Source organism: Macrotis lagotis, chromosome 4, assembly GCF_037893015.1.
Source record: "Macrotis lagotis isolate mMagLag1 chromosome 4, bilby.v1.9.chrom.fasta, whole genome shotgun sequence".
NCBI classification, from domain to species: Eukaryota; Metazoa; Chordata; class Mammalia; order Peramelemorphia; family Peramelidae; genus Macrotis; species Macrotis lagotis.
Window position 1 is genome coordinate 46,508,071 of NC_133661.1, and position 25,037 is coordinate 46,533,107.

Consider the following 25,037-nt stretch of genomic DNA (forward strand, 5'->3'; position numbering starts at 1 on the left):
ACCAAGAAAAACAAAGAAAGTGAGTAAATTTTAATTCCATTGCACTCAGAGTTCATCAGTTTTCTTTCTGGAGAAGGATAGCATTTTTTCATCATGGGTCTTTGGAATTGTCATGATCCTTATATTGATCAGAGTGGCTGAACACAGTTGATCATCATTGCTATTAGTGTGCATAGTGATTATCTCCTAGTTCTTCTCACTTTTCTTTGCATCAATTCATGGCAGTCATACCATGTTTTATCTGGAACCACCCCCTTGTTTTTTCTTATAGCCCAAAATAGTATTCCACAAGCATCTGCCACAGCTTGTTCAGGCACTTCCTGTTTGATGAACTTCTCCTCAATTTCCACTTCTTTGCCACCACAAGAAGAGCTGCTATAAATGTTTTGTATGTGTGGGACCTTTTCTTTGATCTCCTTAGGGTCCAGAACTAGTAAAGGTATTACTGGATCAAAGTGATCCTAGTTTTAGAGCCCTTTGGGCATCGTTCCAGATTCTTCTCCAGAATGGTTGGATCAGTTCACAGCTCTTTCAGCAGTTTATTAGAATACCTATTTTCCCTCATCTCCTCAGCATTTATCATTTCTGATAGCCGTGAGGTGGTTCTTTAGAGTTGTTTTAATTTGCGTTTCTCTAGTCAATAGGGATTTAGAGTGTTTTTTCATATGACTATAAGTAATTTTGATTTCTTCTTCTGAAAACAGCCTGCTCATATCATTTGACTATTTAGTCCTTGGGGAATGACTTGTTTTTTATAAATTTGACTTAGTTCCACATATAGGAAGTATATTCTAACATCTCATTATCTGATGTTTTCTTTGATTTTAAATCTTTGTAGTCATTTTCCACAAATAAAAAAGGATGTCTTAAGGATTTGTTCTGAGCCAGATACTTTGGTCAATGTTTCTAGGGATACAAATGTAAACATGGTAGCCCCTGCTGTCAAGGAACCTAAAGAAGCCCACACATGTAGGGCGGTGGTGGTCTCAGGGCTGTGGACTGATGCCTCCTTTTTAGACCCGTCAGCATTGTGGCTGCCCTCAGCAGAAGTTGGGAGATGGTGGATGGTCAAGTGCAACCATGCCCTGAGGATGTTTGAAGATGGCAGGAGAAGAATGGGCTGGAGTCCAACTATGAACCAAAGAGAACCCCCACCCCCAACCCCTACAAAGAACAACCCAGTACATTGTTCTCAGCTCAGTGCTTGGTGAATGAAGGAGATAAGACCCAACATTCATTTCAATCAGCAAGTATCTATTAAGTGTGTACACTTTTTCTAGGAACTGTGCAACTCTGTGAAGTCTCTCTTTAACAGGGAAAGGAGAAGCAGACATGAACACCCAAGAGACAAAATTAAGAGTCCTTCATCTTCAGCCTCCAGGTTCTAGAAGCTTCAAGGCCTCCTGGGCTTCTGGGAGCCTGCCCTGGGGAGGAGAGGCCTCTGCATGCCTTCTGCAGCCCCTTGTTTGAGGGCAGAGATGCCCCTAACAGTCCCATCCTAAGTGCTGAGTTAATGAAGGAGAATTATAATGAAGCCAAATCCATTAGAGTACAGAGCATGCTCAAGGAAGACCAAGGAGGAAGTTCCTGAAAGTACTCCATACTACCTGAGAAGGACTTCAGGAACCATCTAATTCTGGCTCCTGATTTTACAGATAAGGAAATGGAGGCTCGGGAGGCTTCAGGTTTTGCCAAGAATAAAGTGCCCAAGATGGGGTTTGAGCAGAACCAGTTCTCCTTCCACTGCTCTACCCCTGACTCCCAGGTTCCTGGGAGAGGAGAGGAGGTTCTTTAAAAGGGGGCTAGGAGACAGAGTGTTCCAAAGACACGAGAACCTAGACCAGGATTGAGGAACAGAAAGCACTCAAGTTGGCCTCAAGGCATGGGGAGCCCCTGGAACTTTGCAGCAGGGGAGAGAGAGGATCCAATTCCTGTTTAGGAATTTTTGGGGGGAGAGAGAGGAAGCTCTAGGGAGGATGGACTGGAAAAGGGAGAGGCATGAGATGGGGAGACCACTTGGGATTGTTCCAGTAGTCCAGGTGAGAGGTAATAAGGTAGAGCCAGTTATGCAGAGAGAAGGGGAAGCTGGAAGAGATGGGGGAGAGGTAGAATCACCAAGTAGAATGGGCATTCCCTTGTTAATCATCTCCTGAGCTCCATGACATTCTCTGATGACTTAAGAACCTGGCTGGCAATTTTCCTCTTCTGCTATCATTATTCATAGTGCCACCATTACCATCCACATTGGTAGCATCCTTGCCATCTCTTCAACTGTGTTGACTTTCATCTGTATAAAAGTTGGTCTCCCCTGTTAGGCCTCAACTTGCAAGCAGAGACTGCTTAGCTCTATTAATATCTTCATTTTTCAGATTAAAAAATGATATCATGAGGATTCACACAATATAATTTTGCTCATTTTGTTAAAATTTTCTGTTACATTTTAATCTGGTTCAGTCCCATTTGGGAGTTTTGCTGGCTGGATGAGTTTGACCCTTTGCATTATATCATACCATCTTTCTTCCCCTAGCCCACATCTTCCCATATAGGATTCTTACTCTTCTTTAAAGGGTTACCTTAAGTAGAAGTCCATCTATCATGAGTGCCTTGTTTTTACCCTTTGGCTTTTAAAATACTCTGTTTTGTTGTGTGGCTATTTGTATACCACGTGTCTTGTATTTCTTAAGAGGCATGTGGTATAATGTGAAAAAAAGAGCCTGCTGCAGAGGCAGGAAAAGCTGGATTCAAGTGCTGCCTCTGACGTCTTGTTAGTGCTTGCCTTGGACTTGTGACTTAAACATTCAGTGTTCCAGGAAGCTCTGTAAGACTCCGAATGGCAAAACAGGTGCTAATTTGAATTGGCCAAACCTGTGAAATCACAGTTGATAAAGCCAAACATTTTCATATTTAATATATAGACTTTAGACTTTGGAGAACAGAGGATAAGATTCTATGTCATTTTGCCTGTTAACCCAACCTGAATCTGGTGCATATCAAAGAATTTTTTGTACCAGATCCTGTGGTCTAGCCCCATTCGTTAGGTCCCATGTTATTAATGCAGGTCAAGGCTGTTAGCTTGACTTCTGAAGGCTTAGTTTTTGTTTTGTTCATTTAATTGAAGGCTAGATGTTGTCAGCCTTTGAGTTCTGCTCTTGCAGTCTACTGGGAAGCAATGCCTATCCTCACTTCTTAATACTTACCATAGTGCCTACTGCTTCAGGATTTCTCTTTTTATGGCTGGCATTTACCAGGATGTTTACTAAAAAGCTGTCTATATATGTATGTATCCTAAATCTAATTATGCCATCTTGAAATGGTCAAGAAATAATTAATTTACTTTGAGAATTATCTGGGGTACTGTTGCTCCTAACTGTCTAGGCAAGGACATATAAAAGTGCAATTGTTAGAGCAAATTGGGAGAAAAGTCTGTCAAGAAGGCAGATTTAAGAAAATATGGGAGTGAGTACATTTCTGAGGAGATCTCCCAGTCAAAATATAAACCATTTTATTAGCAGTCTATTTGGAATCATTCACTTCTTCTTTTTCCTACATAATTGATTGGAATATACTTTGAATCATTGAAAATAAAATACTTGCCTGACAAGAGAGACACATGAGTAATTCAGTGATCTCTATCCCTTCCTAATTTCCATCTTATTACCTTATTACCACCAGCCATGATCCTCCATGATGACATTCCCTCTCTTCTCCCCTCCTGTACACATTCAGGTTTCTTAAATTGTCCTTACTAGAAATTAAATGCTTTGTCAAATTGTAACCAGGGAGCAGAAACCTACCTGGAGACATAGGAATAACCTCATTTCTAACTTCAGCTCTCCTGTTATGCAGAAAAATACAGCACAACTTTCTCAAACTGTTCTGAAAATGTTTACAGTGGCATTTTGTAGTTCTTATTTGTCCAAATAACAACATTCAAAATTATCCATACAAAACATCAGTTTCATTTTCAGTAAAGAATATTTGTCATATTTGTGAACTATAAACTACCTTTCTGAATGTATATTCAGTAGTTATAGGAGAATATTTAGTATATTGGAAAATAATCTCTGACACCAGTCTCCCAGGTGGCTTTTCTGAGTCAGCTTCCTTGTCTGTAAAAATGAGTTGATTGAAATTGAAGATTTCTGGTTTCTTCCAATTCATTTCTCTGATTCTATAATCATACTTACAGACATACACATACATGCACACAAACAATTGCATGGGTAGAATCAATCTCCATAAAACTGATTTCCCATTCTAATACAGATTTAGATAAAATAAATTTGTATATGAATTTGTTTTAGAAAACCATAGATAGGAATTTAGATCATTGTCACAGGACCTAGTCCAATGCATCTGTTGAGTTATGAAGCATAAGAATTATATAGCCACTGTCATACAACATAGATATTTTTAGAATTATCACATAATGTTAACACCAGCTTGAGTAAAATGTGCACAAATCTCCAAAATATCATCAGGAGAGTAGTCTATATAAGCATGATGACCAAAATTTTTAATATAATATCAGGTTTTGCCAGCTGCTACATTTTGTCAGAGTAACAAATATCTATTCATTATTAAGTTTAGTAGATTAAAACTGTTCTAAAATTTTGGAAGCCCCTCTGTTTTCTTAAGATAGCCTGCTCCCATACAGTGTAATACTCTAGCCTGTGAACCCTTTGAGTGTCATCTTTGGAGATTTTTTAATTCAGCAAGTTGTCTTATGCACATTCCATGGATCAGTCAGACAGATGAGAGATACTTCTGCCCAAGTTAGGGATTGGCATCCTGCCATCGGGAGTGAGTGAGAGCACTACCAACCAGATGCTAATTTGTAGAAGAAAATGTAAGATTAGACTGAAATTTAAAATGCCATCATTATAGCTAGACTGGTGCATTAGAATCAAATAAGCTAACAACAGCTCTTTAATTAGATTAATATAATCCACTGATTGCTTTTTATAACTGACTAGTTCAAACGAACTCTTATCCTATAATTTCAAAGTAAAATAGAATGTGCATATGAAGGCATTATAAAATTGAAGCATGTGTTTACTTCTAAAGCTTGAAGAAGTTTGCATGATTATTTGCAGAATTGGTGCCAGGCACACTTGTGTCCTTTTTTGTGAGGTGGTATCCTCGGCTGTCACCTTTCCCATTCTTCTGCCACCTCATCATAGCACAGATAGAGTCTGCTTGCTCGACAGTGATGTCTTCAATAGTTCCCATTAGTTTTCAGTAGTTACCTTTTTGCCTGCATGTTAGCCTTCAGTTTAATGGCCTTTTTTGTGTTCATTCATTTTATTTTGTTTCCCATCGTGGTTTTGTTTATTTCTTTTTTTGTTTTTGTTTTTCTGTTCTCTTTTTAAAAACCGTCGTGGTTTGCCCTTCATATTCCCCAATGTTTGCACATGACAAGATGTTGCCATCCCAACATTACCTCCCACTTCACTGACCAGTGCCACTACTGACCATCTAGCACCAGCCACAACTGGACCACTGCCTTCAGCACCGCGGGACGTCGTGGCCTCCCTTGTTTCTACTCGCTTCATCAAACTGACTTGGCGAACCCCAGCATCAGATCCTCATGGAGACAACCTCACCTACTCTGTGTTCTACACCAAGGAAGGGATTAATCGGTAAGAAATTGAATTTATGTTCATAATACTTTCCACTACCTTCACTGTGCAAACATTGGCTCCTCCAAAATTCTCTCTAGTGACAAAAGTGGTTTTTTTTTTTACTCCTTTTTAGTGTTGTGGATTTGTTGTGTTCATACTTAAGTATCTGGGCTGTTGCACTATCCGGGCTTTTTTTTTTTTTACTGATATAGGTATATAAGGATGTCTACACTCTTGGGATCCTAAGGCAGAGATAATGCTCAGGCTTCCCAAACATGTGGCCGACAAGGAAAAGTTCTGTACATTAGAGTATGCAGTCAATATAGATCTTTCCTCAACTCACTGGATTAGCTTAGGATCTGATAGTTAATGAATTCAGTTTAGATGCTTTTCCTTCACAGAAGAATCATGCTCTGAGTAGATGTTAGAAATTCCACAAGAGCAGTTTCTTTTTACATTAAGAAAACAAATCCATTGTGTTATTAAGAATGTTTTATTTTTGCCTAGGACAGGATTCAGGTTGTATTTATTTGATCTCATTGGGCCTTAGTTGACTAACTTTGCTAAAGGAACTTTTCTTTTTATATCTTCTATCAGGGGTTTTATTCCCTTTACTAACTTATGTTCTTGCATGTGAATAGACTGACCTCACACTCATTCTCTGAAGGAAGCACAATCCTAGGACCATGGATTATGAGGATCACAGGTGACTCTGAAGCCAGCTACTCCGACTCCAGAATTAGTGTTTTTTAAACCCACCATTTGAGAACCTTCGGAAGTTCCTTGTGGTCCAGTTGTTATGACACCTCACAAGTTCCAGAGGCATTGGGTGGCTCCGTAGAGAGAGCAGACCCCCACTTACACCTGACTCTCACCAACTGTGTAATCCTGCTTGCCTCCGTTTGCTCATCTGTAAAATGGGAATAAAAGCAGCTTCTACCCCTAGGGTTGTTTTCAGACTCAAATGAGATATTAGCATGTGGTGAGTGCCATCACCTGTATGATCATTGTTGTTCTAGAGGAGGTGCTAACTTATCCTCCTTTTCAGATGAGGAAACTGAGTCTCAGAAGTAGCAAGTGCCTTGCTTTGGGTTATACAGATAACTGATCTCCGAGATAGAATTCACAATCAGGTCTTCCTTTCTTATAGTCCAGTGCTTTCTCTCCAAGGCATATGGCCTCACAAAGATAAAATAGAAGTTCCACATCCTGGAAACCTTAGAAAGCTATGATCTCTGTATTTGACCTCAAGTTGCTTCTCTAACTGCACCACTTAATTATCCTCTAACTTGAACTTCCTGTTCTAACCAGACTAGTTTTATTCTTATCATCAGGTTTTTAATTCATATTGTTCTCCATCTCCACTTCTATGAAGACAATTCATTTATCAAATCCCAACTTGGTTCCTGGCTCTTTCATAATACTTTTGCTCATTTTCTGACCAATATCACTTTCTTTTATGAATTTACCTCATTACTGTGCATTTAGGGGCTTAAATGATATAGTGCAATAGATAATTTTTAAATTATTTCAAAGTGGACATATCATGTTATCCCAATAGTAAAGCCTCTTACTGCCTTGTTATCTACATCTCCCTTCCCCTCTGTTTATAACTATAATCAATATATTTTCACTCATTAGTCAACACACTTTTATTAAGAACCTACCATGTACCAACTATTATGCTAAGTCCTAAGGATAGAAACAGAATATTGAGACAGTCCCTGTCCTCAAGGGGCTTACATTTTACCCATGCATGTTCATCCTGTTCACAGATAAGTGATATATAGTTACATATATAGAACATGTATAATTATTAAGGGTTTACTATATAGGTAATGCTTTGTGCTAAGCACTGGGTTGCAAAGACAGCTAAAATGTGGGATTCCTGCTCTCATGGGGATCACCTTCCAATGAAAGACATTGTCCAACAAAGGAGACAATTTAAAGATTGGTGTGTAAATACAAGGTCGACAAACTATGTAAATGGAAGGGGATCTTGGCAGGTAGGAGATGGGAAGTCCTTCAGAAGGAAGTCAGGTGTTAAAAGAGGAAAAGCCTTCTAAGAGTGAGAGACAGCCAGTTCAAATGGACAGTGTGAGCAGAAGCCAGAGGTCAATGTCCCCAGTTCACCAAGTCCATGGATGGTAGGAAGAGGCCAGGTTGTGAAGGGCTTGACATGCCAAGCAGAAGATTTTATATTTGATCTTGGAGGTGACGGGGGGACATGACCATTCCTGTGCTTTAGGAAGATGACTGGGACTGTAGAGTGGAGCATGAAGGACTTTAAGGGAAAGAGACCTGAGGCAGAAAGAGCCAGGTAATCCAGGTGATAAGGGACTGGACCATGATGGTGGCTATGAGGACAGAGAAGGGTAAGGGAGAGCTGATGAGATCTGACAGCTGATTGGATCTGGTGGAGTGTGGGGGAGGACTTGGGGATGACATTGGGTGATGAACTTGGCTAGAACCTATTCATAAGAAAGTGGAAAGAAGGGGCAGCTAGGTGGCATAGAGGATAAAGCACCGGTCCTGGAGTCAGGAGTACCTGGGTTCAAATCCGGTCTCAGACACCTTAATAATTACCTAGCTGTGTGGCCTTGGGCAAGCCACTTAACCCCGTTTGCCTTGCAAAAACCTAAAAAACAAAAGTGTAAAGAAGAGCAGGGGCTGGGCAACGGGGTTGAATTTAAGGCAGCTAACAGTAAAAAACTGAAGGTCAGGCTAGAGATTTGGGCTGGGGAGCTGATGGAATCACTGAGAGAGAAAACATGAAAGAAAGTGAGCAAAGAGCCTGTGGCAGAGGTTTGGAGTTCATATTTGATCCTAAGGGAAAAGTGCAGCCCCCAAAATTTCTTTAGTAGAGAAATGGCGGTTAAGCCTGTACTTGAGGAATGGGAACTCAACAGTACAGAAGATGAACTGCAGCACAGAGAGGTTTTCAGCTCTAGCTCTGTGTTTCTCTCAAGTCCTTTGTCTTTTCATCTTATCAGAAGTCTTGCCCTTCCATTCCCCCACCTTAGATTACTCCCACCATTCACTTCTTTTACTTCCATTTTGCATGCTGTTCAATGAAGTTGGAGAAAGAAAATGTTCCTCACTAGATCCATGACAAGTTTAGATTATATGGTATAGGCCCTCACGGCCACAAGGCTGTCCTTTTGTTCCCCTCTACTTGGTTCATTATCTCACTTAGCACAGTGTATTTTTCATCCTTCCTCTCATTTGAGATCTTTGCCTCCTTTTTCACTGAAAAAAAAAATCAAAACCTCCAGTGTATCCCTTTTTGGGGGTGACTTCTATCAGTTCAGTGTTACATGAAGAAATAGCCCTTCTCTCGTTCTGTTTCAGTTTCTACTTTTCATTTGAGAAACTTGCCTTCTTTTTTCACTGAAAAAAAATTATCAAAGCCTCTTGTGCACCCTTTCTCCTGGGTGACTTCTTCCACTCTCTCCTTTACTTCAGTTTTACATGAAGTCATAGCCTTCTGTTCCATCTCAGCTTCTTCCACAGATCTCCCCTGTCATCCCAAATTTGTTTAATCTTTAGTCATTCCATATCTATTATTTCTCTACTGCCTTCAAATAGGATCCATGTTTAAAAAATTCTCAATTGATTAATTTATCATCTTATATTTTCTTCCTTTTTTGACTAAAATCTTTGAGAAGACTGTAAAATAGGTGCTTCTACTTTGCTGTCCTCTCATTGTCTTTAATTCTTTTCAGTCTCACCGCCAAATGTCATAAAACTGAAACTTCTCTCCAAAGACACTGAAATTTTTTTTGTTTCTGTGCTTTTCTTTATTTTTTAATATTTTATTTTCCCCAACTACATGTAAAACATTCATTTTTCAAAATAATTGAGTTCCAAATTCTTTTCCTCATTCCCACTTCCCTAAGACAGTAAACAATTTGTTATTGCTCATATGTGTGTAATCATACAAAACATAATTCCATAATAGTTTTGTTATGAAAGATGACACCCCTCCCCCAAATGAAAAAAATAAAGTGAAGATTGCATTTTTCTTTAGGAGTCCTTTGTAATTATTTTGGATCATTGTTTTGATCAGAGTACTTCCAAGTCTTTCAGATTGCTCCTCCACCATATTGCTACTGCTGGATACAATGCTCTCCTGTTCATTTCTCTCTGCATCAATGTAAGTCTTTTCAGACTTTTTTTGAAACCATTGTGCTTATTGTTTCTTTTAACTATGCTTCTCTTTATTTATCTTATTGTTTCTTTTTAAAAATATATTTTATTTATTTTATTAAATATTTCTCAATTACACTTAAACATTTTTTTAACATTCACTTTTTTAAAATTTTTTTTTTTTGTTAAAAATGTTATTTGAGTTTTAAAATTTTCCCCCCATCTTACTTCCCTCCCCCCACGGAAAGCAATCTGTCAGTCTTTACTTTGTTTCCATGTTGTACATTGATCCAAATTGAGTGTGATGAGAGAGAAATCATATCCTTAAGTAAGAGACAAGAAGTCTAAGAGGAAACAAGATCAGACAATATCTGTTTTTTTCTAAATTAATTTTCTAAATTAAAGGGAATATTCCTTGAACTTTAACATTCACTTTAAAAAAATTTTTGAATTCTAAATTCACTTCCTCCCTCTCACTTCTTCCCTGCACCTTGAGAAGACAAGCAATAGTATATTGATTAAGCATGTGAAGTCAGAAGGACAGGAGTTCGAATCAAGCCTCAGATATTTGACATTTGCTTAGCTGTGTGACCTTGGGCAAGTCACTTTTCCCTGATGACTTCGCTTCCAGACATCTTCAGTCATCCTGTTTCCTATCTGGTCACTGGATCCAGATGACTCTGGAGGAAAAAAGTGGCACTGGTAATCTAGCACAGCACCCCCTTCACTCAAATCCAATTCATGTGCTTATCATGGCATCATCTCCTCTCAAGTAATGGTCTTCTTAGAGAATGAAGGACAAATATCATCATCATGTAGCAAAAGAAAAGACACATACAACTGACAAAAAGATGCTTATAGATGCACCCAGAGTACTAATGAACTTTTAATTGCCAGATCTGATGACTTTTTCTCAACTTTCATCTTTCTTGACCCCTCTGCAGCCTGTGACATGATTTTGTTATCTCTTGATTTTCCTTGTTCTTGTCTGACCAGTTGTTCTCTGTCTTCTTTGATGGATCTTCACCTGTCTCATCCCTGCTAAAGCTGGGAGTCTCCTTTATACCCTTATTTTTCTCTTTTACTTTTTTTGCTTCATAACCTCTTCAGCTTCCATTTATTCAATTATCCTTCTGTAAAGACATTCACAGATTTATTTATCCAACTCTGACTCTTTTCTTAATCTATAGTTTTGATGTGGGGGGAAAATGTAGCCAGGTAAAGGTTCAAGTAGGACATGAAATTCATGTATTCATGTAAATTCCTAAGTCATATAAAAGATTGTCTCTAACCCAAAAGAAATTTTAGGGACAAAATGGTTTATTTAATTATTGCTGTAGAATAGGTAGAATAACAGAAGCTAAGGGAAAGAATGACTAAAGGCAGGAAGTCACTGATTCTCTAAGAGGATTAATCTCAGCAACTGCATCAGCAGCATTAACAATGAAATGAGTTGCCATTAGAGGATAGGAGAATGAGAGGTTACTTGGGGAATTACACTCCCCCCCCCAGAGTGGGGGCTACCCTCCAAAGGAAGGAGTGAGCTTTGAAAGGGACAGGAAGATGAGGTGATTTAGGTATATCTAGAAGAGCAGAGATGGGGTAAAAAGGGATATATAGATGAGGGGTGGTAGACTAAGGCAAGGATCCTTTGGTTTGTTGATAGGGGCTTGTATAATATCTGGAAAGTAGGATTTCCAGGAGTCCTTGCAGGGAGGGGCAAGATACATTACTAAAGTTCATTGGCGTCATCTCATAGCTTGGACAATGGGATGGGAGAGAGAGAATAAATTATAAAACATATTTCCATACTTCAGTTTCACATTTCCATCTGCCTGAAGGATGTCTCACTGACTCTCACATAGACTCTTAAACTCCACATATCCAAATCTGGATTCCCAATCCTCTTGCTGTGCTCCTCTATGCTCCTCTCTTCCTCTGTTCTCTGTTACCATTGAGGGTACAATCATCCTTGACCCTTTAGTCTCTCATGGCCAACATCCAGTCAGTTGTTGCCTTCTTGTTTTCAACCTTACAAAGTCTCTCTCATCTATTCCCCATTCTTTCCTCTGACCCTGTAGCTACTCTTGTCTTGCCTTCAGCTGGCTGGTATCCCTGTCTCAGACTCCCCTTTTGATGCTGTCACATTGAGCTTCCTAAAGCCTAGGTCTGACCACCCTCTTCTCCCCACTACCCATCTCCCAGGTGTGCAATGCCACTTGATGTCTCTCTTCTCACCTCTGCTTCTTGGTTTCCTTCAAATCTCAGCTAAAGTCCCACATTCTCCTGAAGGCTTTTCCAGTGCCCTCCCTAAAGAATAATCCCAGTTTATTCTATATTTGTCTTGTTTGTCCCTATTAATTTTCATGATATCCCCCCATTAGACTGTGAGCTTCTTGAGAACAGGGACTGTTCTTTGTCTTTCTTAGTATTCCTTCCACTTTATCTTAGGGTGTATAGACCCCATATCACTCTGGCTCACACTAATAGATCCCAGCCCAAGCCCCATGTGGTCATTTTTTGGGTCCTGATTAACTAAGAGTGAATATAAATAGCAGTTTTTTTTCTGGTTTTGAAACTTCAGAGGGTCTTCCCTTTCTGTATTGACTTTTTTGGGGATCAGATTAAGAGGCCACCTCTGCCTCAGTTAAACTGAAATCTGCTAAAGACCCTAGCTTATAAAGGCCAAGGTCTCCTACTGCATCCAGGACCATCTCCTGTCATCCAGATCCAAATCTGGCCACTGGACCCCAATGGCATTGGAAGAGAAAACAAGACTGGGGCCTTTGCACAGTTCTCCCTCACTTAAATTCAATTCATGTGCTTGATGTTCTGGTCCTCTTTGAGAGGCAAGGATGAACAACATCCTTCCCACTTAGCACAGTGCTTGGCCCTGATGACTGATGCCCAATAAAGAGATAATAGGGTCCTGAATTTGAAATGGAGTGATATAAGTAGATGAAATGGGGTATTTGTGAAAGATGATGATAAGGCATAACCAACAGGATTTATCAATTGATTCGTTATGAGGTAGGGGTGAAAGCAAAACGTCAAGGATGACTTTTAGGTTGTGAACCTGAGTAACTAGATAAAGAATGGAAGTCAGGAGGAGGGATACTTAGGTGCTGATGGAAAATCAATGTAGGAGTATCAAGCAGATGGTTCTGCAACAATCTGAGATGCGAGAGATGAAGGCTGATTCTGTTGATTGCTCATTAGACCCCTGAGAAGTGGACACCTACACATAGGGTTGTTGGATCATGGATGAAGACTGCAAAGGATACCAGAAGAGAATAGGTTTCCAAGGAAAGAGAATCATTAATGTCACAGAAAAACAGGCAGCCATACCCTTCAGAAAAGTCATCAAGGATGGAGACTGAGAGAAGATTATTGAATTTAACAGTAAAAGAATAATATGTGATATTGGAGAGGGCTTTTTAAAGCAAGTAATTGGAATGGAAGCCCCATTTCAAGAGGTTGAGGATTTTTTGAAAAGCCTTGAGTTGAAAAGTAAATGGGAAAGAAATTTTTGAGCATTCAGCTCAAGCTTTTATTGAGGTAAATTCTTGCTTTGGTTTGGGTATTTAGTAAAAAAAAAAATGGGTTGTATTTTTGGAATTTTGTGTTTTTATGTATTGCATTCCTTACAGAAAAAAGAATAGTAAACAATCTTTGTTTTTCTAAGAATCCTGATCAAGACAGAATCCTAAATTTTAAAGAAATTTGGGGATGGAGTGATAAATATAAATTGACAACCTAATTTATTATATTTAAAGGAAATTACTTGGAAAATTTACATTTAAACAAGGAACAAAAATGATCATAAAAACAAAACAGACTATTTTAGTTTAATTAAATTTTTATAAGAATAAGGTTAATGAAGGCAGGAAAAATCTTCCCTGATAAACAGGATATGCAAGGAATTTACAAGACCAAGAGCCATTGCCAAAATATTTGAAGAAATAATTTTCAAAAAAAATTGAATTATAAATGATCTATGAAAATGTGCTCTCAACTAATAAAAAAATTACAACTTAAACCCTTGAGATTTTACCTCTTACACTGAAAACTGGTGAAGATGAAAAAATTGGGAATAATCAATTTTGAACTCTGTGAAAATAAGCATACTAATATACTGTTAGTGGAGCTGTGAATTGGTCTGTGTGTTCTAGTTAAAAATTTGGAGTAATGCAAGAACATTAGCTAAACTGTTCATACCATTTGACTCAGTAGGCCCACTATTTGGTGCAAACCTCAAGAAAGTCAAAGACAGAAATGAAGATCCAGTAGAAACTAAGATATCCTTAGTGTTTTTGTTGTGGCAGAGAACTAGAAACAGAATGAGTGTTCAGGAATCAGGAATCATTTGAATAAACTGGTGTATAAATGTAATTATGTAGGAAGAAATAAAGACATGAGCAATTCAGAGAACATGAGAATTCATATAAATATGTGAATTGTTGCTGAATGAAATAACTTGGACTATACTAAGACTATAACAATGTGCAATTGAAAAAATTACTAAGAGAGAGCCAAGCTCTTCAGTTATTGAAAAACTATTAACAGATATTAGAGAATAGAGAATGAACTGTACCTGCTTAATAGAAATGGAAGAAATGCAAAAAGCAACATACATTTGGATACATGTCACTGTATCAGAAGTTTGTAACTTAGTTTTATCTCTTTGTTAAAAAAAAATTGTCTTCAGTTGTAGTTGTGGGGTATTCACAGAAATAACTTCTTTAAAAATAAATGCTATCCATAAAATTTGGAGTTTTTAAAAATGGCCTTACCTATAACTATATGGAGGCTCAGATTTAGAATTAATATTATCTGTGAATAAATGCCGTCATTCTCCTTACCATGTACTAGAAGTATGGATTATATTAGTAGAGGAAAAGAGGAAACTACCTTGTGGAAAAAATGCTGAGGATAATAACCTGTCTGGGGAGGTAGGGAAGGGAATTGAATTTGTCATAAAAGACCTTGATGGGGATAGCTAGGTGATGTAGCAGATAGAGCACCGGCTCTGGTGTCAGGAGCACTGATTCAAATCCAGCCTCTAGGAGGCTATTTCCCCCAGTGACTAGTCTTGTAATCTGCATCTTCTGGCGTCAGCTGGTGAGTGCCTGGGTCGAGGTAACACACACCTGGCAGCATTTGGCCTTTGGGTTAAGTCCGTGTTACACACTTAGAACCACAAGTTTCCATCCTTTTTGGAAGGTTTTTAAAATTATTTATTAAGGAATAATTCTGTGCTAATTAGGATGGTAAAGCATTAGACACAAAGAGTCCTCTGCCCTCTGGGTGGGTGGATGGATAGAGAACTATCTCAATAGATGTGAATTTAGATCTAGGTGTGTTGACCAGGAAGGGATATTTTGGTTTAGAAACTTGGGGGACAGTGAGTAGAGCCTTAAGGGAATAGATTCAGCAAACCCTTTCGAGGAACAGTGTCAGTGTTACTTTGTGGTTCCAGACAAGGAGGGGAGGGCAAGCAGCATGGGTTGGGTGTAGTGAGGGAGTCAAATATGTGCAAATCCTTCTGGGCCTGGTCTCTGGTCTGGGCTACATAGTGATGGCTGAGGTAGCTGAGGAGAGTTATAAGAATAAGAAACATTCACTTATTAAAGCAACTGAACTTATTGTTAATCAAGTGGATAATTTTAGAGGGCAATCATATGATTCTGCACAGTCTGACCAGAGCTCAGATAATCTATGTTCCTGTTTCCTGCCATTTCACAGATAAAATCATGGATGGGTCATATGAGTTTACTGTTTCACACAGTTAGTGAATACACCACCCTTGGAGATTTTGAGCATTTTTTCCCCTTGTGTTGCCTACTCTTGCTCCTCTGGCTTCTCCTTCTTGAGCCTCTGCCCCCCCAGATAACCAGACAGTGACCCCTCTTCCCCCCTCATGCTCTCATCTCCATATTGCAATCCTGCTCTGCCCTCAGAAATTCCTGTTTCTAGGAGGCAAACACCCTCCTTCATTCTAAGCCTCTTATCCCTGTGCTGCCTGATACCTCCCTGCCCAGCTACCTTTCCAAGACTGGCAGGATCTTCTCTCTCACATTTCCATCACAAATGATCCTGAGGGGGAAAGAAGTTGCCCTTTTCTCCCACCCCCACCTGGCTCTCCACCTTTTCATTCAATTCCTGTCCTTTTATTTCGTTATTGTTCAGTCATTTCATGATTCCATTTTTTTTAGTTTTTTTTTTTTTTTGCAAGGCAAATGGGGTTAAGTGGCTTGCCCAAGGCCACACAGCTAGGTAATTATTAAGTGTCTGAGACTGGATTTGAACCCAGGTACTCCTGACTCCAGGGCTGGTGCTTTATCCACTATGCCACCTAGCTGCCCCCAATCCCATTTTCTTGACAAAAATCCTTGAGTGGTTTGCAGTTTTCCTTTTCTGCTCATTTTCTAGATGAGGAACTGAGAAAGATAGAGCTAAGGGATTTGCCCAGGGACATGCAGGTGGTGTCTGAAGCCCAATCTGAACTCAAAAAGAGGAGTCTTTCTGACTCCAGATTCAGCATTCTACCCACTGGAACACCCAGCTGACCACCCCTATACTTGGGGATTTGAACGTTCTTGTGGTTGTTCTCTCAAACTTCCTGGTCTCCCCATTTCCTCAGTCTCTTTAAAGTCCATGACCTACTCCTTCACTTCACCACAATCATGTGTAAGGATAGTCACATACTAGGTTTTGCCTTACCCATAAACTTCCATTTTCCTGAATATAAACTCTTCTACCTCCTATCATGCTACCTCTCCTTGTGCTTCACCTCTCCTCTTCTGTACCCTCATCAAGACTTCTAGTCCATATATCCCTTAACCCATTATTGGGTAACTCCTTCACTTTCTTCTCTCTCCAGCCTCCCTCCTTACCTCTACACTGTCTTTTGCTCTTGCCCCATTATCTTCTCTTCTCATGCCAAGTCTCAGCCCTGGATTACTCGCACCATTTTCTCCCTCTGCTCCTATTTATGAGCTGCTGAAAGAATCTAGAGGAAACCCCACAATTTTATGACTGGGGACATTACAAATTCATGTTATCCAGCTTCAACTCTCCCCTCACTGCAATAAGATAGCTCTTGTGCTCCTCCCCAATTGGTTCTCTCAGAAGCTCTTCCAAACCATTTTCCTTCCTGAAGCACCCCACTCTTCACTACCCACCCCAGCTCCTCTAACCTATTCTCTCTGCTGAGAACTTTGTCTTTTAATTTTCTTAAAACTGAGGCCATTCAATGAGTTCCCTCTTTGCTTTTCATCTGAAAATCCCTTCGACAAAACCTCTTCATCAGTTATCTCTTTTCCCCCAATCTCCTTCCAAGACATCCTTTCTACAAATGCACTTGATCTTATCCTTTCCTATCTTCTCCAGCATGTTGCAACCAATCGTCCCCCTTCTATCAACACTTTCTATCTCTACACTGCCTTCAGACATGTCTAAGTCTTCATCATCCTTAAAAAAAAAACTTACTTGCACTTATAATTCTCTTAATCACTAATCTTCTCTATCCCTCCTCCTCCCCTTTTCAGCTAAACTTCTTGGAAAAGTTGTTAACATGACTAAGAGAATATATAATATCCAGAGCTATTCTTAAGTAGATAAGGAATCAAAGGATATGAACAAACTATTCTCAAAAGAATTAACCACATGAAAGAATGCTCTCAAATTACCAGTAATAAGAAAACTGCAAATCAAAACTTCTCTGAACTTTCACCTCACACTCAGAAATTGGCAGTGCTGTCAGACAGAAATATTGTATTTTGGTGGGGAGTGAAGAAATAAGGTACACAAACGAATTATTGATAGAGCTCTGAAATTCCACTACTAGGAATATATGCCCATGAAAGCCATACTTAAGAAGAAAGTCCTCATAGACACCATAATATTTATAGTAGCATTTTTGTGGTAGAAAGATTTGGAAATCCATCAATTAATTAATGGCCAAACAAATTATGGTGCATGAATGTAATGGAAAAATTAGTGTACTGTCATAAACAAAGAATATGTTGAATACAGAGAAGCACAGAAAAGTTATGTGAACTAATACAAAGTGACATAAGTAGAATCAGAAGGTCAGTATACACAGTGACCAAGAAGATAACAGGCATGAGCAATTGAAAATGAATATCCCCTGTTCCACGTGTGTTAGACTCTAAAATAGAAATGGGGACTACTGATCTGTAAATAGAAGGATTCTTACAGGTTACATATTGACTTCGTTTTAAAATAGGATATTACCCATGTTCATTGCATTTCATTTATTTTGTTAAATATTTCCCAATTATATTTTAATCTGGTTCAAGTCCCACTCAAGAGTATCATAAATAGCTCTGCCTTAACTCAATCAACCCCAGTAAACTTCTATTGCTCCTACAGCAAAATAATAAAACTGTGATGTTGAGCTTTTAAATACCTTCATGACTTGTCTCCAACTAATAATTCTGATGGCAGACATTGTTCTGCTTCCCATACTCTTGTGATCCTGCTAAACCGACCTCTCAGTTCTTCAGTTATAACATTTCATCTTTCATCTCTCTTCTGTTGGCTGCCTGCCATGCCTGGAGGGTCCTCTCCCCATAGCTCTACCTCCTAGAGGATCTCTCATTCTTGAGGATGAGCCCAGGTCCCATCTTCAGTATCTTTTTCATCCTCTACCTGCTAGTGCTCTTCCTCCCCAATTAGCTTGTATTTGTGTGTATGTATGTATGTATGTATGTATGTAGATGTGTGTGTGCATGTGTATTAACATCATACTTATGCTATATTACAGAAACATACACACACAGACACACAAATGAATTTTTACCTGTTTTCATCTCTCCACTGGGAAGTAAACTCATTTTGAGAAGGGTCATTTCATTTTTTGTAGTTGTATTCCCAGCACAGTGAATGACACATAGTAGGCACTTAATAAATATTTGATTGACTGATTAATTGATGATAGCATAGTTATAATGAAAATCCAGATTGCCTGACTCTTCTTCCCGTTCTTTTTTACTTCTCTTTATCACTCCCACTTCTTTCTCATGACCAATTACAGTTTAAAAATCACCCTGATTGCCTAAAATTTTATTAGAATTCTCTTGTATAACTCATCTGAAATTTTCCTTAGAGTCATAACCTTTTGCAGAGGTTAAAATAAAAAACATGACTGAAATGACAAGCTATAAAAAGACCCTCTCCAGGACTCTCAGCTCCAACCATAGCTATTTTGCCTTAAAGAATTCTTTTTTGTTTGTTTTTGCAGGGCAGTGAGATAAAGTGACTTGCCCAAGGTCACATAGCTAGGTAATTATTAAGTATCTGAGGTTGGATTTGAACTCAGGTCCTCCTGACTCTTTAAGCTGCACTGCACCACCTAGCTGCCCCAACCTTAGGGGATTCTTATTGGAGCAGCCTGCTTTTATGATTTTCTACTATAGTAATTCCTGCATCAGCTTCAGCTCCCTTGGCTCAGAACTCCATTTTTCTTACTTGGAAGATCCAGAAAAGAGTGAAAATACTTGATAGGACTGTTTCAATGTAGAAGATGGAGCAACAAAACAGAGCCTGCTCAAACAGACAGACACTCCCCTTTCTGTAGATGCCCATCTCCCCTTCCTCATGCACAATTTTATAAGCATGTTGGCATGATTAATTGAAGTGTAGTCTCTGCCTCCACTTTGCTCTACAAGTGTATGAGATGCTGCTTTACAGTTGGATTTCAGATCCAAATCTTGAAAACTGTGCTGCCAATTTTAGTTTACACGAATCATATGTAAGAACAACCATTGGGTTCTGCTTGGCAACGGAGTTATTCATATTCAGCATCTGTTCCCTCCCAGTATACCTGCCTGTGTGTACAACTGAGCTCATAATAGCCCCTGAAAAAAGGATGCCTACCCATGCCAATCACTCAGTGTACTTTAACAAACTGATAATAGAAGGGAAGAGCTTAGCAATGACTTCAGAACTTTACAGGTAACTAGCTTCTCCTTGATCAACATTTTCGCCAAAGAAGAAAAACTGTATGGGATCATTTGTTAAAGTCTCTTATAATGGTCTTATCCTCCCCCCCCCCCGAAAAAAAACCTGACAAAATATGCTTATATTTGTGTGTTCAATACAAGATATTGTGTGAGTTCTCATTTGTGAATGTGGAAATTGTCTTCATCAATTCACAGCTATGATGTTTGCTTAAATCATATATGAATCTTTGGAAAAGCATTCCTCTCACATGGTATAAAGGAAAAAAGTTGATGAGCAAGACAAATGAATGTTTCTGGAAAGGCTCTACGTGAGTGAGGATTTTCCATGGCAGCAAGGCAGTAATGAGAGCTGTTTGCCATCTGCTGGTGAGATAGGCACAGCATTCCACAGATCTACCATTACTTCTTTTTTTTTCTTTTCACTGTCATTTTTATTTTATTTTTTCCATTTACATGCAAAGGTAGTTTTCAACATTCATCTTTTTGTCAGTTTTTGAGTTCCATATCTTTCTGCCTTCCTCCCTGCCCTTCTCCCTCCCCATGACAGCAAGTAATCTGATATAAGTTATACAAGTACAATCATGTTTAACATTTCTCCATATTAGTCATATTGTGAAAGAAGAATCAGAACTAACAGGATAAATAGCCCACCTTCCATTAGTTCTTAAATGTGATTCATCACAAAATAACCACCTTAGAATCTTGCTTCTTGAACTTGTTTATTTGCAAAAACAAGGAAAGTTTAATTTAACCTTGACTTTTTCATGAATACTATAACCAAAGCTAAACATTTCATCATGTTCCTTTTTACTGATTTTCCTAAATTAACCAGACCCTTTTGCTTTCCCTTAGTGGGAACATTCTTAAGAATGGAGTCATATTCAACTCTGGAATTTTCATCTGTGAATTATCTTTTTGAGGGTCTGTGTAGGGCAGAACTGTTTATTATTTTTGTACCACTTATCATCTATCTGAATTCCTCTTCCTCATTTAATTTTGGATTCAGATAATAATGTCTTTAGCACTGAACTTAGAGTGTGGGAGACCTTAATTCAAATGCTGCCTTATATATTATCTTGGACCCTGGACAAGTCACTTTACCTTTCTGTGCCTTGGTCACCTCATCTGTAAAATGAGGCCCATAGACTGTCATACTTGTAAGATCCTTTTGATTCTGAATCCATGATTGTTTGAAACCATCTTTTGTATATTTCAAGATTCAGGTTTTTTGTACAAGAACATCTGTATTTGGGGAAAGAGGGGCAATTGATGCACACCCTTTCCAAAGTTCCCTAATTCAGAAAGAAGTCATATATATCAAAATGAGAAATTATTAAATTATCTAAATTTCTCCTCTGTTAGTTTAAGTCACTAGAAGGAAAAAATTTAAACAATCACCACTTTTTGCTGAACTACACCATCTGCCAGTGTATCATTGTAGTAAAATGGATTCTTTTTCTCTAAAGGAATCATTTCAGTACTGTAAATTGTGACTGGGGCCTCATCATCAAATAAATCTTGAATGTGACCAGTACTGAGACATTAAAAATAAAGATACAATAACCATAAACCTATGATAATTTAAAATAATGAAAGTATTTTCCAGATTCTCTAAAATAGCCATAGATATGTTTGTACCCATTTAATTATTCAAAGAGGCCCAGTATAAAAGCATATAAAAATAAAGTTTCATTATTTTAAATTTATTGTTTCTGGCCACTGAACCCCTTGGAGGAGAAAGTGAGACTGGTGATATAGCACAGCCCTCCCTCACTCAAATCCACTTCATGCACTTGTCATGGCATCACCTCCCTGATGTCATCTTTGAGAATAAAGTTCAAACACCAGGAAGATAAACATTTAAGACTATATCCTAACAAGACACTTCTACTTTCTTATGTTTAGACATTAGTAAAAACCTACAATTAAATTAGTAAAAATTAATGTGTAGCTGTTTAAAAAGTTAGATGAGTGAATCAGAATATAGAACAGCATTAGGTAGGTTGGAGCTGCCCCAGGGGCTAAAAGCAAGGTGGGGATAATGGTCAATTAGAAACAATTTGAGACTTTTGCTTTGATGATAAAAAGTAAAGCAGGAAGAAAAGGGAAGGGGGAGAACCCCAAATTACCTTGCCCACCTATACTCTCAGTCAAGTCATAGCTGTGAATTGATGAAGGCAATTTCCACATTCACAAATGAGAACGCACACAATATCTTGCATTTAACACACAAATATAAGCACATTTTGCCAGTTTTTTTGGGGGGGAGGATAAGACGATTATAAGAGACTTTAACAAGTGATTCCATACAGTTTTTCTTCTTTGGCTAAAATATTGATCAAGGAGAAGCTAATTACCTGTAAAGTTCTGAAGTAATTGCTAAGCTCATCCCTTCTATCCTCAATTTGTTACAATACACTGAGTGATTGACTTGGGTAGGAATCCTTTTTTCAGGGGCTATTATGAGCTCAGATGTGTTTAGGTAGGTATTACATTTGCATATGATAAAGGAAACCTTTAATAAGCCCTTGCTTTGTGTTAGACACTGTATTAAACTCTAGGCATACAAAGAAGGTAGGAGATAGTCCTCTGCCCTTGAGGAGATCAAAGTCTTATGAAGGAGACAAAGCAGCATAAAAAAAAGGGGGGGGGGGAAGGGAGATCACCTGGGAGGAATGTGAAGACATCCTAGAGTAGGTAGGAAGTGACCTGAGGAGGTGAGAGTTACAGAGGTGATTTCATCTTTGGAGGGGAGGGGTGCAGTCAGACTGAAGTGACTTGCCCAGGATCCCTCAGCTAGTCAGTGTCTGTAGCCAGGTTTAAACCGAGGTCTTCCTAACTCCACTTAGCTGCTCTATTTCATTGAAAAGGTAATGTAGTCAGACAGATTTATAACTGGTTGAGATCTGGACATGGAAATTAGTTATTAATGTTTCTCCTTGGCAAGAAGTCTCCAGTGAAACATAGAAGGCATCTTTGCCATTTATCAGGGACTTGAAGAATGGTATAGATAACATACTTGTGAAATGTGTGGATCACATGAAGGCTGAGGGATATAACCAAGTATAGTCAAGATCCAAAGGATTTTGATCAATCTGAACAAGAGGGTAAATCTTAATAGAGTTAGATTAAATTCAGTAAGGATAATCTAAAGTCTTGCTCTTGAGTGCAAAAAACAACTTTGCAAATAGAATATTGGGAAGACCTGGTTAGGGCTGTTCTGAAAGCAGTTGGTGCAGGGGTAGGTTAGTGAATTGAAAGCTCAGTGTGAATCACCAGTGTGGTCTGGCAGCCACATGGACCCTTGGGCTGCATCAAGAGAAGCAGGACTTGCAGGACTAGGAAGGATGTAGCCTCACTGGACCATGCTTTTGTCTGGGCCTCCTCTGAAGCATGTCTTCTGGACAGTGATGATGGGTATCAGAGGCAGGGAGAAACTGGATGGCTCAGTAGATAGAGCCCTGGTCCTGGAGACAAGAAGATCTGAGCCTCTTGTCACTTGATAACTTACTAGTTGTGTGACCTTGGGCAAGTCACTTAACACCTATTGCTCACAAAAACTAAAAAAGCGAGAGAGAGAGAATGCTCAGAAGAGAGCAAGCAGGATGCAGGGCATTGGTTCCCTGAGGAAGAATGGTTGGAGGGACTGAGTATGTTTTTAGAGAAAAAAAAGCAAAAGGGAACCAGAAGAGGAAGGTGCCCTCACCTAGTGCAAGGATCAAACTTGCTCGGCTTGGATATAGGGACCTAGAACCAAGAAGAGGTGAGGAGGCTGTGGAAAGGCACCTAACTCCAGGGAGGTGAGACTTCTGACAATGCCTTTCCCAACTAGACTAAGTGCCTCTGGCATCTTTAAGCTGGAGCTAAAGGATTTTTTTTTCTCAGTATATGGGTTGAAGGAGCTGACTGCAGACCAGCTCTCTCCACCTCTATAACAGGCTGTCAAAATTTTGGTCTTGGTTTCCAGGATTATCCTTTTTCCCAGTATTGGGGTCAGAGGGCCAGTTCACTTGATAAGAGCAGCCAACCTGCTCTTCACCAGTAGAGCTGGACCCCATTCCTGCCTCTGACTGGCTTCTCTCAGCCAGGACCCACAGCCTGTTACCTGACCTGGACCTCTATACAAGTCTGCCAAAACCTAGACTCCTTTTTCTCATCTTTATTTCTGTATTTCTCAACTTTACAGTTCATGCTATAGGTCCCAATTCAGGTAATTGTGCAAACTCAGTCTCCTAGACTATCTTTTACCTCCACATTCCATGCTACTCTTTTCCCAGTTTATTTTAACTTGCTTGACAATGTCTATGTCTGCCTCTCTTTCCTCGTTTTCCACTCTCCAAAACAAAATACACCTCCCTGACTACCATTCCCTTAGATGTATTGTCTTTCCCTTTAGAAAATAAGCTCCTTTTTTGTTTGTTTTTGTTTTTGAAGGCAATGAGTGTAAATGACCTGTCCAAAGGCACAGCTTGTTATCCAGTGTCTGACCTGGCACTTGAACTCAAGTCCTCCTGACTCCAGGGCCAGTGCTCTATTCCCCAGCCCATATAGCTTCCTTGATAAACTCCTTTAGAACATGAACTGTGTCTTTTTTTTCCATAAAAAAAATGTGCTCCTAGGAGCAGGGAAAGAACTATTAGCAATTTAAGATTAGGAGTGAAGATGATGATAAGGTCAGTCTTTTGGAGAAGGCTAAAATGAGCATCAAGAGTATATGTAAGAGCTTTTGTGTTTTCAAGCAAAAGGAATACCTCCTCTTCTGAGACTAGAGTGAAGAAGATACCAGAAGGATGTGAGATAAAGAAGGTAACAAAGGGAAAACCTTGAGGAATGACTTCAGTTTTTTCAGTGAAGAAGGAAGTAACATGGGAGGTTTGAAGAGAGAAGTAAGTTTTGTAATAGCTTCTGTAGCTAATGGAACAGAGAATCAATTAGTCAAGTCAAGTCAACAAACATTTATTCAGCCTACTGTATGCCAGACAAATAGGAGGGAGTGGTAAGACTGCCTTGTTGCAGTAGTGGCCCACATGATATGAGAACATTTGCCCTCAGGACAAAGCAAGTGTGAGGGAAGGGTGACCTGGAGAGAGATGGAAAGATAAATATCACCAGATAATGGAGACGCTGTTCTTGAACAGGCAAGTAGAATCCTTGTGGATGATGGCAGGATCAAGGGTATGGATGTCCCTCAGCTAAAGTAGAACTGATGGAAATTGAATAGAGAGACAAACTCAAAGTTCTGCTGTAGTTTAGGAGTTTAGTAGCACAATGATGG

At 39.1% G+C, this 25,037-nt stretch overlaps 1 protein-coding gene across 4 annotated transcripts in view; it reads left to right on the forward strand.

Moving 5' to 3' along the window:
• Window positions 1–25,037, forward strand: part of NEO1 (neogenin 1) — a 167,180-nt gene that overhangs the window by 73,524 nt on the left and 68,619 nt on the right. For 2 of the 4 annotated variants that reach the window (XM_074232671.1, XM_074232673.1), the window contains exon 7: window positions 5,483–5,642. In XM_074232671.1, coding sequence (XP_074088772.1) covers window positions 5,483–5,642 — 160 coding nt within the window. Of the gene's footprint in view, window positions 1–5,422; window positions 5,643–25,037 lie in introns of all 4 variants that reach the window. The other 2 variants (XM_074232670.1, XM_074232672.1) reach the window with 1 other exon arrangement.